Genomic DNA, 17,564 nt, shown 5'->3' with positions numbered 1-17,564 from the left:
GCTGGGAAACCTTGAGTTCTGACATTCATGTGAATATTTGACATGTATCACCCACCTGAACACTGCAGATCAAGTAACCTCCCAACCCCCCACCCTTCATGGCAACAGCAGTCCTTGATACCAGTTGTTACCCTCAGCAGGACAATGCACCCCAACACACCACAAAAACTGCTCAGGAGTGACCCGGGGAGCACGACAGGGCTAAGATGTTCACCTGGTTTCCACACTCCCCAGATTCAAATCTTACTGAGCATCTGTGGGATGTGTCAGGATCAGCCTGATCTAGGTAGATCCCACCCTGTAACCCACAGGACCCACAGGATTCACTGCCACCATCCCGGTGCTACAGGACATCCCCAGAGGTCCTCAGTCCATGATCCACTGGGTAAGAGGAGTTTTAACAGCATAGAGGAGACCAATACAGTATTATGCAGGTGGTCATAATGTCATGGCTGGTCGTTGTAAACCAGAGGTAAAACTGGTACAGTGTGTATAAGTCCTCACACTACCTATTAGTGGAACATTGTGTCATAGATCAGAAAAACTGTGACTGTGATATTGCATTTGTTCCAATAAATTACCATTTTTCTATTTGCTCGTGACCCCAGCTTTCAGATTTACCAAGCATTTTTGTCTCATTTAGTGTAATTTGTGTCATAGTGGTAGGTTAGAGGATCTGTTCTGTTAAACAGGTATTGCGGTTTAAAGAGAACAGTGTTTTGGAGGCATGTCTCAGCCATTCTTTGGGTGTGATTGCTGCCTGCTCATGCCCTGTCTGTTCTACTCATGTTCTCTCATCTATGCTAAAAAAAAAAAAGAAAAAAAAGAAAATAATTCTCTTTTTATCCTGGTGCAAGAAGTCTAAAGACAGGATTCTGATCCCCTATGCAATTGAAAGGCATAAAAGACCGAAAAGAAATCAGAGAATATGCAGTTTTTGTAATGATGAAAGGGGAGACTATTTTCTCATTTTGTAAAATCCCTGTAAAAACAATGAATTACTGAGGAAAAATTACCAAAGTGCTAAAATTCAATCTCATCTATGTTTAAATTAGTTTTGCAATTACAGCCAAACAAATCATTGTGAGGTTAAAGGAACTGCACTGGACCAATTTTATTATATTTATCAGACTTTCATTTTTGATAAAGAACTGCTCAGCTGATCCTGAACCTTCTTGTAGTTCTGCTGCTGTAGATCCTGGCTGCTGTGGACTTTTGATAAACTATCTTTATTATTCTCATCTCTATACCAACTTGTGTGAAACCTGGAATTCAGGGCACATGGCTGTTCCTGGTGTCTCTCACCAGCACCCACCAGCATCTCTGTCCTTCTATGGATACAACAGGTGGAAAATAACAACCAAACACAAGTATGAGTCCTTTATTTTTGAAAGGGATGTGTTAAGGTGAAACATATCTGAAACAAATACTGCAACAATATTACTTATTGCGGATTTCTCTCCTCTCTGTGAGGCCATTTAGCATCAGGTAAATGACATTTACAAAGAACACACTGACTGCACAGTCATATGGAATCATGGAAATCAAACTGAATCCACTTTCACTCTTCTTTCTGACTTAGGCGTTGCATTATTCAGACTTGCAGTTAAAGGTACTATCTATATCTTTGCAGACAAAATGGCCTTTCTTTTCCACTGCTACATTGCAATAAAGACATTGCATGAGTAACTCCCTCTTTATGTTTATCCTGCACAGAAATGTACTCATCATTAGCTTTCTTCCAGATTCTGTAAATCCTGAATTGAACCTAAGGGTTTCGATTTCTAACAGCCTGAACTGGAGTGCAGTTCAATGATGTAATCACTTGTTGTTTTCAAATAATGCACAATGTTTCTCTCCTGTCCAGCTCCTGTCCATTTGGGTCCTGTTTACTTCAGCTTTTGGCAGTACAATAAGTGCTATGAGTGAATCAACATTTGCGGATAGATAAAAGTTCCATCTCACCGTGAAAGAACTGTCACCACTGCTGCTGAAGTTACATCCAAGCTCTCTGTTAACTAAACACATGTTAAATGATAAAGTGTTGTCAGCTTTTTGTAGTGTTTGATACAATGCTAACAGTCACACATAAGTATTTGGAATAGATTGCTTGACTTTGTGCTTAACCTACAGGGTATTTCTCTTCTTTTTAATGCAGAAGCAAACTTCCCAAAGCTGAAACCTAAAGCTGCACATGCTTTATGAAATACACACAGAGGTTAACATAGTGACAGAGAGAAATACACATTTTTGATTTTGATGATTGAAAATAGTCAAACTGAGTGAGTTAAAAACTGGATGATTCTGTATAGTAGTGCAATAGGTTGATGTGGCTCTGCTGGCAGTAGCAATTGTCACAGTATGATTTCTGACTTGTAAAAACAGAGTGTGAGCCCGGCACTCCCTGTAGAGGCATCGAGAGACAACTCTCAGGTGGGTGAACCCTCATGAGAAAATGTTTAAACATGTCTTGTGGGTTGACAGTGTCAGAGATGGTGATCAGAAAGTTGTGTTCTACAGGGATAGAGGATTAAGGGGACAGAGGGAAGCCAGACAGGAGGCACTCAAGGCAGGCGTCAGCTGAGAGATCCAAGAGGGTCGACACTGCTGCTGAGAACGGGAAAGCATGAGGTCAAGATCACGATTTAGCTAGGATGTGAAATATGACTTCAGGGGTAAAGGGAAAAAGGCACAAAAGTTTATGCCAATGAGACAGATTCTGCTATTGGATTTATATATGTACTTATGGTAAAACAAGACAAAACATGTTTAAAACACATAGTGATCATCACATATCCTACATTTGTGTGCACGTTGTCTCAATATCTAGCCCACATACTTTCAGTAGATATTTGGGATGATTCTATTCTCTGTAAAACATCATTAAGAAATTCAGTCGATTCAGCTCATGTAAATATATGAATTCTGCTAGTTTCTGGTCAACTGAACCTAAATGAAATGTTTTTTGGGGGGGGGTTCAGACCACTTTAGAAACTAAAAACATACGGTTGCATTATAACCTTGACTTTCTGAGTGAAGAGACTATCTCTCCACCCAATTACATGCTTCATATGTATGGGGTAACTCTTAAGACACCCTGTGAGGAGACGGTGCAGCCCAAATTACATGTCTGTGATAAATGCACCATTTGCAAATGTACACTTATTTACATACCAACCAGGTGGAGGTCCTGGACAACGCAGAGTGATTTTCAGGCAGTAGTAGGCTGCTTTAAGGACCCCTGGGCCTTAGTAGCCTCTACCTCCTAATTCATTGGCAACTATCACACTTCAAAAAAAACTCCACCCAAGGCCCCTAGCGAGGCACCTTTGATGCACACTATCAACATTCCCATGCCAGCTGCAGCAATTTAATTGCAGCAGGCACAAGAAGGCACTGTGAAGTGCAGAAAAATGGGGGAACCTGCACACTTTTCCCCCAAACTGGGCAGCAGTTTAGCTGCAGCAGCTTCAGTAAACAGTCCCAGTCTCCCTGTTGGGGCTGGGATAGCCAAAGGTTGCATCTAGCAACCCAACAATATGCAAAGCACTGCCTGCACTTCTAGAATGGAGTAGGGACCTGAAGGGCTATGTGAAGCTCATCACCATACTCAAACCCCTAGAACCTTCTAGCATCTAACGATATAGGCAATGAAGGTGAAGGGACACAGTGAGTTCCAGTGTTAGCCAACTGGGTTGGCATAGCAAAAGCTCTGTTTCGCCCTGCAAGCAGGCAGTACATAACCCTGCAATTCCTGCTAGGGCAGGTGACTACGCCCAGAATGGAGCTGCAGCTGCTTTACACACCAAGTCCCTGAAGTCAGACAGGAGAAACAGCTGTGCTGGTGTGGGAGTCCACCTCCACATCCTCCTCAACCCAGTAGGGAGGGCTCCACAAGGTTTTCAGGGAGGGCAATACTCAAAGCACTGGTCTCCCGACCAATAACCTCCTTGAAATTGCTGCCCATAGGACAACAGGTCATTCTCTTTGGAGGAGAAGACAGTCTCTGCATCCACAACCTCCCATTCTTCTTCTTCCTACTCAGCTACCTCCAGCCCTGGAGTGAGAACCCTGGAGTGAGAGTAGAAACAGCTGGACTGCTGTGGGCTCCACAATAGGGGTAGACTGGGTGCCTTGCCAAGTCCCAAACAATCCCCCTTTCTTTTCTTTAGTAGCCTTCATCTTTTTCCCCGTTTTTGCTCGGTGAAGTGCAGAAAAACAGGGGAACCTGCATACTTTACCCCCAAACTGGGCCTCTCTGGTACATGCAACATGAAGATTTCCTCCCCATTAAGACTGCACTCAGCATGGGGCCCCACTGAATGCGTTAGCTGCACCACAGCCATACGCTGGTATTGGTATTGCAGCCACAGGAGGCGGAGAGACAAAAGAATAGATCTAATGAAATCTTAACTGGAAAATAGCAATCCAGGTAGGCTGCCATGCAAACGGCACACAGAAAGATACCGGTCTGGTATCAGGACCTTCAAGCTGTGAAGCGACAGTGCTAACCACTTCAACACCACGGTGTTCATTCTCCCAATCATAGAAATGTATTCTAACCATTACAAAAATTTAATATGGAATGCAGTACCTACACCTGTAGACTCCATCCATTATCTATACACCGCTTAATCCTCACTAGGGTCGCGGGGGGGGCTGGAGCCTATCCCAGCTGACTCGGGCGAAGGCAGGGGACACCCTGGACAGGTCGCCAGTCTGTCACAGGGCTACATACAAAGACAAACAAGCACTTACACATTCACACCTACAGGCAATTTAGAGTAATCAATTAACCTCAGCATATTTTTGGACTGTGGGAGGAAGCCAGAGTACCCGGAGAAAACCCACGCATGCACAGGGAGAACATGCAAACTCCATGCAGAAAGATCCCGGGAAACCCGGGACGCGAACCAGGGACCTTCTTGCTGCAAGGCGAAAGTGCTAACCACTACGTCACTGTGCAGCCCACCTGTAGACTCAGATTGAAAAATCTTACTTTAACCAGGAGCAGCAATACAGATCGTCTTTGTGCTGATTCTCGTAAAAACAAATAAAAAATGTCTCCAAAAAACAAAAAGTGGCTTCAACAGCCCAGCTCAGTCTCTAAAGTCTCGATGTTAAAAGAAGAGAAAACTCTTTAAACACAGAAAATGTTAAAGGAAAGCACATTTGTCTGGAACAATTATATACATGACTGGCTGATTCTATATCTAGTCTAAGTTTTGTGTTTAAGTTAATGTAACTCATCTAGTTTTACACTTTCCCCACTAACACAATGACTTTGAACTACTTAACACTTTGATGCGCAGTGTGGGTCAGGAGATACCCATTTTCCTTTGGATTTGGGTCACTTTTGACTCATGTTGTACATCAAAGGGTTAATTAGCAAAAATTCAGTTAACTCACATTTTTAAGCCAGCAGGGCAACTTAAGTCTCTAAGCTGATTCAATCTAAAATAATTATGTGAATACAGCACGCTGTGCAACATTAGAACATGGCAGTGAGTTTTTTCTGTATAACAGATACAGTATGGTACCAGGAAAACCTCCAGGGTTAACACCCCTACTAGATTAGGAGCCTTCCATCTATCCTCAGGCTCCTGGGACAATGGTTTTGTTTTTGACTGAATGTGCAATATAATTGGTAAGACACTAGTGAGATCAGGAGGGAGGGTTTTGGAGAGGACAGTAAAATTCTGTTGCCTCATAGTTTGTGTGAACTGTGATGTTGCTGTTACCTGAGAAGATCTGAGCAGGTCCAAACTCTCAGCTCTGGGGAGGATATGATGAACGGCACTGTGGCAGAAGGCTACTGACGATCTGCAAGAGACTGATACAGTTAGATGGACACACAGCGAACACTTAGAATAATAAAGGCTTATCCAAGGACTCAGCACTTACCCACACATCAGTCAGGTTAAAGTTGCTTTGGATTTACCATTTTAACAGAAGGTGAACTTTATTTCTTCTCTGACATTGGCCACTGTTTTGTACCTGAACTTGTGACTAACTTCAAAAGGAAATTGTGGAAATAATTATTCTGAGTGCAAAAGATGGGAGGAGAGTGATCAAGCACAAGGTATGACACAGAAAGTATTGATTCATAGATATTAACAATATGTATTAACATAACACTGTACAGTTAAAGCCTTAAAATACTTGGTATGTACACGTGCATATAAAGTGGTCTGAAAGCAAACAGGCATTGAACACATTCAGTGGTATGACATTTAACAGTCTGGATGTTTGGACAGCAGGGAATTAGCTCAGAGATGCTGCCTGCAGTATTCTAGTGCAAAACTCCCAGCAAGATCACAATAAAATCAGTGTGATTCTTTGTGTTCTGTGATACACTCAGTATTGCAAGGTGATACTGGAAAAGCAGATTGGAGTTTTGGTAACAGACATTTCAAGGAAAAATTTACACTTTAAATACAGGTGGTGGAGCCACAAGGCCACTTTCTCCAGATAGGCAAGGTTAAACTGAAGACCAAGACTATAAAAATAATACTAATAATAAAATCCTAATTGAATTTGAATTGCTTTAGGTAGGTTGGGCTTCTCAGCAAAAATTCTTTTAAGTAACTTTAACTTTTTGGGTAAATAATGAAACCAGGGGGACAAATGGGGGCTTAGCAACACATTGTTGCCCAGGAGCTTTGTCCAGCCATGCTTACATTAAGGCAGAACAGGAAGCAAAGTGTATTTCGTCAACTGTTGGTTTCTCCCTTATCCATGATCTACCCAGACTCATATTTTCAACTTTGATGTTGTAATCCTGTCTATCTAGAAGACTTTTGAACTATCTGACCATCACTTTGTTCCTATTATTAAAGTCATATGAGGGCAGGCTGCTGTTATTATGTGTCAGGTGAACCTGTAAAGGTCTTGAGCTTGTATGGAATGATGCACCCCACAAACTCAACCACAAATGCATCACAACTGTTTCGAGTGAGGTGTAGTTTTCCTTTTTGACTAATTACAGCTTCAGTTTCTTCCACTGACAGATCGGTTTTAAGAGGGGCCAAACACACAGGGTAAGATGAAGACCCTATATGGGTTACTACATTCTTGATGTACAAGGTTATCTTAGTTGTCTCTTATAGCTGCCTTCTTCTAAACTATACTTCTAGACTTCAGCATTTCCAAAATATCTGACTGTTACAGCCATGAACAAAGGAACAGGAAATGTTATGAGTTTTAGACTTTGGGCTCTGCCCGCCAAAGCTGAACTTAGTACTTATCCACCATAGGTTTCAGGAACTTAAAATGCCAAAGTACTTATGTCCAAGAACCTTAACTTAACTTAAGTGTTCCTCTGGCACATTGTGAGCTTTTTTTTTTCACAGTAGGTCCAAAGCCCCTGAAAGAATAATTAACAAATCAGCCCCGTAACATATTAAATGTGATAATCTTAAATTCCACAGAAATGTCATCTTCTGCAAAATGGAAAACAAAGATTGAACTTCATCATTGGTCTATTGGTTGTGGAATCTCTTGACCTACTCACTCCTGATTAATTTCTGTCACAAACTACAAGCAAAGTAATTAGTAATATTTTTTAGAGGCGAATGTTTTCCAAAAAGTGCCTAGTATATAATAATGCTGAAGAAAATGCAAACATCCTGACCAATCAGTGACTACCAGAGGCTGTATCCTGAACGAGGACTTTCTGAGGAGAAAAGTAATCTAAGAACTTCACTCCTCTAGTGAAAAATAGGCTGAGCTTCTCAAAAAAGTTTCTGTTCCCTGTGGTGGAAATGCACCTAATGATTAAAAAAATTATTAAAAATGATTTTTTCTGTCTGAAGACCAGCTCTGGTACTTTATGAAATGTCAAAATGGCAAAACTCCTTCCATCTAGAATCCAGTAAAAGGACCACTGGCTTCAAATTAACAATGGCAATTTTTGAGGAAAACAATTCTAGCAAGCATTTAAGTTTTTTTTCTGACAGTCTGTTAAGGTTTACATTGTAAGATGTCTCTCTAGCCTTACTTTACATTCATTTAACCCATTAAAAATTTTTGACAGTATCATTCACTCCAGACTATTAATACATTAATCAAACTGGAGTTGGGTTCCTTGGTGGTTCCAGCTGAGAAAACGCCAACAGAGATTACTGTGAAACAGGATACAAAATAAATAAATAAAAAAAATTGCACAACTGCTGTTCCAGAATGTGTACCATGGGGCAGAAAACCTCATTTGACAGACTTCATTTTGTTTCTTCTTAGTTAAAATACTGGTAATTGAATTTTTGAATTTTTTTGCATATGCTGGTTGGTTGGTTGTTAGGAGAACAGGTAGATGTGTGCGTCGCTGAGTTTGTGTGTGTGTGTGTGTGTGTGTGTGTGTGTGTGTGTGTGTGTGTGTGTGTGTGTGTGTGTGTGTGTGTGTGTGTGTTCTGAAGAGTAGGGGAATCACAGAGAGGGGATCACACTGGTTTCCTTTTTTAATCTCAAACAACATACAGATCACAATATTCCTTCTATTTGAGTACATTTTGGATTCACCTAATTTTTTCTCAACCAATACAATTTCGGATATAATTGGAAATGTAAATGAATGTAACATACCTTGGCATGGAAAGTACTTGTCTGCTTGATAAACCTGCAGCATTGTTCACAATACTACTTTACATTTCTAAAGGATTTTCCTGTTTCCCAAGTGGCCTTTTTTTGTATGATTTCTGTGCTAAAATTAATTTGAAGTGCTTTGCATTATTGCACAACATTGCAACTGAAATAAAATGCAAGAGTTAGTTCTGACATGAAGTTCTGCATCATTTTCTCCTGGGATGTCATCTGTTCTGTCGCTGAGCAGCTCATAAAATTTGTAACAGGTATAAAACTACAAATACAAACCCATCACATTGCACTTTTGCTGACCTATAAGGCAGGAAATTATGCCAAAGTCTGAACTCAAGAAATAAATAAATTAGTAATATTATTAATATTAATATTAATCTTTTGACAGATTTAGGTATGCTATATTCTACCTTTTAGTACTTTTTTGCTGTAATATACCTTGCAGCCACTAGTGGCAGCAATCAGCACACTGCAGCACCAAATCACTGATAGCCAGATGAACCTATAAACTGGCCCCAGTCTGCACACACTGACCGTTCATCTGCATGGACGCTGCTGCCACCAAGATCCAATTAAGTTCTGAAAATTCCTGTTCTGAAACTATAACAGGAAATAATCTGTCTTAGTTTTGATTGATTTCATTAAATATCTATATTTAACAATCTGCTTCGCATGTGGAAAAAAAAACAAAAATAATAAAGGTTTTCTAACTAGACTGTGACGCAGGACAACAATTAACTATGACCCCTGATCAGTTGACTGGTAAAGTAAAAACCAATCAGGGGCTGCACAAAAAAAAGTGTGTATGTGTGTCTTTGAGTGTAAATGGTTCATATTAGCTATAATAGAGGAGATGTTGCTTGATAAACAGGATAAATAACACCTTCAGTTAATTGTTCCACCATAGAGACAACTAACAATGTTTCCTTCTGTGAAATGTGTTATTACTTTAACATTATTGTAATAGATTTTACGAGCTGCTCCCTGGTTAAAAGACAGCAATGCAGAACCACTGACCATGAATCAACCACAACATTAAAGCCACCTTCCCAAGACTGTGTAGGTGCCCTACATGCTGCCAAAAAGCTCTGATCTGTGGAGGCATGGACATGGAATCACTGGAGGTGTCCTGTGGTCTCTGGACATGGACACCGGCTCCTTTGGGTTAGTGGGTGGGACATCTGTTAATCAGGCTTGTTCCTGTGGATGCTTCATCAGATTGGGATCTATGGATCTGGGAAATTTGGAGGCTGGCTCAGCCGCTTATGCACCTTATTATGTTCCACACACCATTTCTGAGCAGTTTTTACCATGTAGCAGGGCACATTGCCTTGCTGTGGGAGGTCGCTACCACTAGGAAGTGCTGTGGCAAATGTGCTTGGTCTAGTTTAGGTAGGTGGCACATGTCAAACTAACATTCTCATGAACGCATGAATCCAAGGTTTCCCAACAGACAACTGCACTGTAATCAGGAGATCAATGCTATTCACTTCACCTGTCAGTGAATTTAATGTTGTGGCTGAATGGTCTGTGTAGAGACTGTTGTAGATTAAGAGCATCACCATGTTTTAATAAGTGCATGTTTTTTTTTTCACAAGTTCAAGGTAAATGGAAAGCAGTTGCTGAGAGGAAAGAAGAACACGCGCAAAAATCTAAAACTAAAATACTTTTTTTGAAAAATGTTTGGCAGTAAAGCCTAAACTGTAGTCAAACACTGTGGTATGTAGTCACATAAGGGGATTAAAGTACATTTCATATTTGTAATTCAGACCACACCTTAAGCTAGGCTTTAAAGAAATGAAGCACCTCAAATGGCAACTGTGCAGAAATGATGGAACCTGATGGAAAACGGAAATCCAGTCCATTACTGAGGGTGAGAAACTTATTTTCATTTCTCAAATGTTGATGTATATCATGTGAAGTCAGATTGCAGACATTGTTCTGCAATTTTGTAAGTTATAAAAAAAAAAACATAACAAGAAGATGTTGTCAAACTATAGCAAGAACAACTCTCAGATCAGCCAATCAGTAATCTGGAAAATACGGGTGACTGTCAAATGAGTTTTTGCCCCATGCTGCATATTGAAAAACCTGTGTGTAGGCAAAAAAATATGTTCATTCACAGTATTAGACAAGAGTCTGTAGTCAAGAGACATAGCGATAGTCTGAATCAATAGATTAAGAAAGAAAGAAGACAAGAAAGAAGAAGAAAAGTGGTAATTAAAGGTCCCAGTGATGGAAAGGCATAAAGAAATAAAGTGTACATTAGAGGATTGTTGAAGGGGTACTTGCCAAGTCTGTATTCACCCAGACAAAAAAATATCTACTGACAGTTAAGAGTTTTATCTGACAAAGCATTAGCCACCCCACTGATACAACCCAAGCTATACATAAGAAATGGCATTTAAGCCTGAGGTACAGGAGTAAAAATGAAAAAAGGAAGCACATTAACAGAAAGGTTTGTGACAATCAGCCAGAGCAGGCATTTGTTATTAGGCTACACTGTGTAGGTGCTGTAAATAGTAAGTACTGTAAGGCACACACAGACACAGGGAATACGGCATCATGTGTGCTAAAATGGTATGGTTTCAGATATGATCAATGGTTTAAAGTACATTGCACATTTTCAGAAACGGGTTTGCTGTTAACTCAGGTCAAATGAGAAGATTAACATCAACTGTGAATCCACCACAGAAAAGATGGATATGCTGGAGGAGACAGGTAAAGAAGGGGTCAATAAAGCTGTTATAAAAGGTGTGTTTTCAGTTATGTGGATCTACTCTACTTTATTTAGACAGCACTGTCAGAAAAACACTCCACAACAGCCTTCGAGAACTTATTCTGAATGACTGATATCAGGAATTTCTGACAGCTACTATCTCCCACTTGACAGAAAAAACTAAAAATATCAACTAACTGATGGCAAATACTGGTAATTACATCCACAGTATCTAATTTTAAGTGCTATTATTTGGATTCAACAAATTCAGACAGAGGTAAGAACTGTTTGGACATGATCTGACATGGTAGTAAACCACCACAAAAATGGGACACACTGAAAGTACTGCCATTGCTCAGTCTCTGTGCTAAGCTAGGCTACATACAACCCACAATGAAATAGATATCATTCTTCTCATGTGACTCAAGATAACATAAACATATTTCTTCAAATTTCAGATTTCCATAACTGACTGAAGCTTAACTCTGAGCCTCTGTCTCATTTGGGGGTTCTGTTCTCACAGTCATAATGATATCATGATGCTGATGGTGGTTCTGGTGTGGTTGCTGACTCATTGCAGGTTAAATGAAGTGTATAACATTCCCTGAGTTTGGTGCGGTGCCATGAACAAGCCTTCACATGCTACATGTTGTATCTATCAGTCAAGAGAGCCCCAATAGTCTTTAATCTCTTCTCTTCCTTTTTAGTGAGGGAATATCGAGATATTAAGGCAAACAATCATGTGGTTTCACTTTATTTGAATCACCTGTTTGTTCCGTCAGTTCCTTGTCAGCAGTATTGCTTTGGGTGAAGCTGAACTATTAATTGATTTTGAACTGAAGTTGTATTCTGAACTGGAAAATCACAAAGGCTGCAGCTGAGGATATATGCTATGCTGCACATCTGATCCCCAGTTTAACCTGTTGTGTCAATGGTTTGAAAAATTCATGCCATCCAGCCGTTTTGGTGGCATCCCATCACACAATAAATATTGAAGTGAAGCAGAACTCAGATCACAATATATGTCAGAAAAATCACAATTAGATATTCTCCTAAAATTGTTCAGCTGTATTTTGGAGTCCAAAATTTAGCAATAGACCAGTTTGCATAAGATTTTAGATTTAATGGCCATGGTAGCGCAGTTTATAAATACTGTATAGTGTTTTATATATCAGTGTATTTTGGAAATGAAATGAGAGAGAAATTCAGACCATTGAGATACACTCCAAAGCCAACTCCAAGTCATATTGCTTCCCTGTACAATGACTATGGATTCAACTGATCATACACTGGTCATATGCCCTGTTTGAGTGCTCTGTCTCACCTACTTCCTCCTTCTCACAAGGTCTTCTCTGTAACTAGCTTCCATACAGCCAACACTGCTATCAGATCAAGTTTTCATATGGAAGGGGAAGGAAGTCTGCACTATAAGAGCATCCAAACATGAACATGCATAGCGGAGTACATGGCTATATATAAATCAACCACTGGATGGTGCTGGAGATGGACAGAACTTGCTAAAGGTTGAGCTGATGACAGTAACATGCTGTAACAACCCTGGATGAAGAATAAACTACAGTCTGAGGTGCACTGATGTATTCCTTTAGTGATGGACGCCCTCCATGATGGAAAATGCACACCAGTAAGCAGTCCATTATTCTTCATCCACAGTTGCCTATAGTACAAGCTGTGTGTGTTCCTATAAGATACTATAGGGTGAAATAAACACTGAAACACTACAGGAGTCAGTATGCTCCAAACAGCACTAGTCAAACACCCTGTCAGTTGTGTACATTGGTTGAGACAACAGTCCAGCAAGCCGGCTCAGTTGCAATGCTTGACCAGCTGTGCAAAAAAATTGTAGGCTACCACTTTCTATTCCCCTCGCAACTGCTACCATCACGGAGTGAGATTCTATGAATGACTTTGAGAAGAAACTCTCAGAAAGTGTGCATTATCATTTGTGCCATCGATGTGTCTCACCCTTGTTTGAATCATACTGAATCCTTAAACTTCCAAAAACAAAAGAGAACGCTTGCATGTGGTTTACAGTGTTTGTGTATACATCATATGTGACTCACTACCATTTAAGACAGTGTGGATATTACATTGAATATGGAGGATGGTATTTAATGTGTCATGACCCCCATTTGAACTTTTGAGTGTCTGCCAAGTGTCCAGTCAATGTCTCAATGTTTCTGTGTTTTGAATCGCTTCATGCATCTGTAGTCTCAACCTGAAGAACCTAAATGCTAAAAACACTCAATAAAAAGTCTCTATTAATGTCCTCCTGTGGACCAGTCAGCAGTGTCAGAATAAAAGGAAGGCGGGGCCGCTTGTGCTCCTTATGACAAATCCCTGAGCAAAGTCACTGAACATTCAGAACCCATTAGCCAAGGCTTAGGCACAGGAAAACAGGAACTGGGAAACAGGAAACCACTCTGTCCTCCACTCTGTGAGCCCCTACTCTCTCAGATAACATAAAGAGAAAGATAATGGGAACTGCGGTTTTAGTGTTGATAAGGAGCTCGGTGGGAAAGCCCTGAAGGCTCACAGTAAAGGATTTACAGTAGAGGGTCATTCCCGGGGCCGGTACGAACTGTAGTATCTGGGGTAGAGGGGTGTGTAGTGGGTGGAGTGGCTGTAGGAGGATGACGAGCCAGAGGTGAGGTAGGAGCTAGATGGGCTGAAAGCAGAAGAGGAGCTGTGGTAGACAGAGGAGTAGCTGTGGGAGGAAGAGGGGGAGTAAGAGGAGGAGTAAGGGGAGGATGAGGAAGGAGTGTGGAGGACAGAGGAACGTGTCATGCTGGACAGAGGCCGAGTTCGGGCAGAGGGGCTCCATGTGGAGCGCCTGAGCCCCACAATAGGGGAGCGATAGGGAGAGGAGGGGGTTGATCCTGGCTGTGTGAGCCTTGTAGTGGTGGAGGAGGGAGAGCTGTGAGTGTCTGAGGTGTAGTGCCTGGAGAGGTCTGAGCTACGGGGCAGAGCAGGGGAGAGGTTGACACTGAAACTGTGGGAGTCAACCACAAACGTTCGTACCCCCAGGGTCCACTGGGAGCTAGCCAGCCTCAGGGGGGTTGATTGTTGGGTCTGCGTCGAGGGAGAGGAGACGGCCTCCAGAGAGGGGGGTGTCTCTGGCATCGAAGGACCAGCGAGCGAGGCGACCGATAGTGATGATGGACTGTGAGCAGGTATGTGAGATGTGGGGGAGGTGAGAGCTGAGGCCAGAGCTGCAGCAGCGGCACTGACCACAGAGGGAGAGAGGGGGGCAGAGGGATCATCGAGAACAAATGACGTAGGACTAGTGAGGGTAGAAGGGGGGAGGCTGCCAGGGGCCAAAGCTGAAGTGGAGCTTTGGGCTTGGTTGGATGCCGAAGCCGAGGCTGGGGGACTTACTTTGGGGGTGCTGGTCCTCCCGCGGGTCACCCGGCCCCCCCGGGTACGATGGGACTGCTCTTGATCAAAGGCCAGATCCTCCAGGCGTTGGGTGAGGGCTAGTTTCTGCTGGATGGCCATCCGCAGGAGTGAGTTCAGAGTCTTCTTTTCATCCTCGGCTGCAGCCAGCTGCCTCTGCATCTCATCTAGCTGGGTCACATACTCGTCACACCTGCAGCAAGCGCATGTTTCAGTAGTTGGAAAGAGAAACTCAGTGAAAGAGGTTTTAATCAGAGCAGGTACAAATGTAAAAATAACCACAGGATGATAAAAGGAAAAAAAGCTATGATCAGCTGGAAATTTTGAGAAGGCTTATTCTCTTTGTGGTTGAATGAGAAGATAGATCCTATTTGAATGTCTGTTTCTTCCTTCCACTTCCTGGAGCTTTGCACATTTTAATAAATAAGGTATTAATTAATGAGCTGTAGTGTGTCACCTTTAGACAGTTAGATTAGCTGGTGATATTTACGTCACAGACACAAGAGTGGCATTACAGAGAAGTGAACAAGATGAGTGGCAAAGTTCATTTAGATCCACTAATTCGGGTTCAGAGGTTTGTTGACTCATATTATCATCTGGCTTTCTGTTCATTCAAGGACTCAGTACTAGTGATATTTTCTGAACCACGTGCAGTTGCATGTCACAGTAATACAAAACAATATTTACTTACATTTTCAATACTTTTTATATGTACAGTCATTTGAGTCATTAATCCAAAAGAATAAAATTAAAACAATTGGTAGTGTGCTTTGTTAGCTTCTGATTTGTCTCTGACCTGGTGGCAAACATTGCTCGGAGAGAGGAAAAAGTGGCAGCATCTTCCTTCAAGGCCTTCAGCTCATTCCTCAGCTTCGTCATTGTGTCGGTCACCATGGATTTCTCTGCCTCATACTTACTCTTCAGGTTGGCCAGAGCCACCTCTGCTGTCTGAGTGAACACACACATTACACCAATCAGAAATTCTGCTTTCTGCATTTTTGCACTCAGTTCCCTCCACTTTAATGAAAAACTAAGATCTCATTTCACTTGAATGTGCAACATCCTCGTGAGCCACATCCTGGTAGCAAAACACTGTGCAGATAATCTAAAGTAACAGCAATGCATAAAAAGTATGATGAGTGAGTATTTCAACAAACCTTACTGGTTGATGTGTTTAAGTGAAGAAAGTAAGCTGTTGGCTTATTAACTGCTTCATTTAGTCTCTAAAGGCACAGTAAAACCCAGCACTAGTGCCGACTAATTACTCCACCAAGGAACGCAGCGGAGTTATGTGGCGATTGGCTTACATCAATCCTTCCTTCCTTCCTTCCTTCCTTCCTTCCTTCCTTTCTTCCTTCCGTCTGTGCACAACATTACTCAAAACCAGACTAATGGATTTGGATGAAATTTTCAGGGAAGGTCAGAAGTGACACAAGGACCACCTCATTTGATTTTGGCAGTGATGCAGCATATAGTCTGGATCCACAGATTTGTTAAGGATTTCCCATTGAGATATTGAGATATTTCAAATGTATCAATAACCTTGCACCTGAACCTTTTCATCAATATATTCAAAGACAGAACAATAATAGAGTAAGGAGAAGCACAGTGGAAGGAAACTGCAGGATTCAATGCCGCAGAACCACTTTTGGACAGTCTGCTTTTTCAATCAAAGGTTGCAAACTTTGGAACATATTACCAACTGAAATAAAATCAATAACTAACATTAAAACCTTCACAAAAAAAGTTAAGGCGTGGCTTAAAGCAAACCAGAGCTGTACTCATTTTTAAAGTGTTGTAGTTTAAGTAGTTAATTTGGATTGATTTGTAAGATTTTACTTTTTCTTTTCCTTCTTGCTTTTGTTCTATAGATTTGTGAGGATTTTTAACTTAATTCTGTAAGTTATGGTTGTATTTGTTTAGGTTTTTTGTATATTGTACTTTTAAAGGATTGTGATCTTGTATGTGTTGGTTGTTTTAAAAGCCCAACTATAGACAGGAGTTGAGAATTAGCTGTAGCTAAAACTCTACATGCAACACATCGGATTCATGAACTGTATTGAAGCTATGTTAATTGCATTGTCCCTATTTAAAAAAAGCATTTAATTAATAGCAGCACGGCGTCTGATAGCGGCACGGCTTCACTGTAACTATGACAACAAGTGAACACTACGTCAGCTGCCTGCTGATGATCACATGATTGTGATCCTACTACAAATGCACCGCTGTGGACTTATTGGAATTGATACAAGGAACAATTGATTAAATTGTAGGGGTGTTTCTGAGTCCCATCAATTCCAGCTGCCCACTACATATTAAGGTCAGGCGATTTGGCATAACACATGCCTATGCTCAGCACAAGGTCGGGGAATGAACAGTCTTGGCGAAGTAATGCGCTCTCTGAGTGCTTTTCTTGTTTTTGACTGTGTTACTTTTGAAGGTACAATCAGATAAGGATGTCTAGGATTTTCATTTGTGATTTGGGTGGCAAAGGAAAATAATCAGTGCTACATTGATTCAGTTACAATGTTTTGGTCATATGTCCTTCAACTAGAAAGAATTGGATTAAGTAGGAACCTGATCAAATGACCAAAACGTCAAAAAAGTCTGGTGCATTTGTCTTATAGCTGGATAATATCATTAATATTGTGATCTGGCACTAGCTAGTCTGTATTTCAGTATATAAGTTACAATACAGCTGTGCAACAATTTATGGAAGGAAAGTGCTATTCACAAGCATGTCACGCAAATTTTTATGTATTCAGTATTGATTTGCTGAAAAACACGAGTTAGAATTCCATAAATTAGAAAATATTACATTTCTGTAACTATAAATTTT

General features: G+C 41.0%; 1 protein-coding gene across 14 annotated transcripts in view; it reads right to left on the bottom strand.

Moving 5' to 3' along the window:
* Positions 1 to 1,365: 1,365 nt before the first annotated feature.
* LOC111573495 (protein bicaudal D homolog 1-like) overlaps positions 1,366 to 17,564 on the bottom strand; it is a 60,140-nt gene continuing 43,941 nt past the window's right edge. For 2 of the 14 annotated variants that reach the window (XM_055006366.1, XM_055006368.1), the window contains exons 10-12: positions 15,522 to 15,673; positions 14,708 to 14,918; positions 1,366 to 5,823 (exon numbers count right to left, since the gene is read on the bottom strand). In XM_055006366.1, coding sequence (XP_054862341.1) covers positions 5,770 to 5,823; positions 14,708 to 14,918; positions 15,522 to 15,673 — 417 coding nt within the window. In that variant the 3' untranslated portion in view covers positions 1,366 to 5,769. Of the gene's footprint in view, positions 14,919 to 15,521; positions 15,674 to 17,564 lie in introns of all 14 variants that reach the window. The other 12 variants (XM_035951594.2, XM_035951595.2, XR_008600176.1 and 9 more) reach the window with 11 other exon arrangements.

The sequence above is a fragment of the Amphiprion ocellaris genome, chromosome 21 (assembly GCF_022539595.1).
Source record: "Amphiprion ocellaris isolate individual 3 ecotype Okinawa chromosome 21, ASM2253959v1, whole genome shotgun sequence".
In the NCBI taxonomy this organism is placed as follows: Eukaryota; Metazoa; Chordata; class Actinopteri; family Pomacentridae; genus Amphiprion; species Amphiprion ocellaris.
The sequence above is the reverse complement of the archived record's forward strand: the minus strand, read 5'-3'. Positions and strand labels throughout refer to the sequence as shown.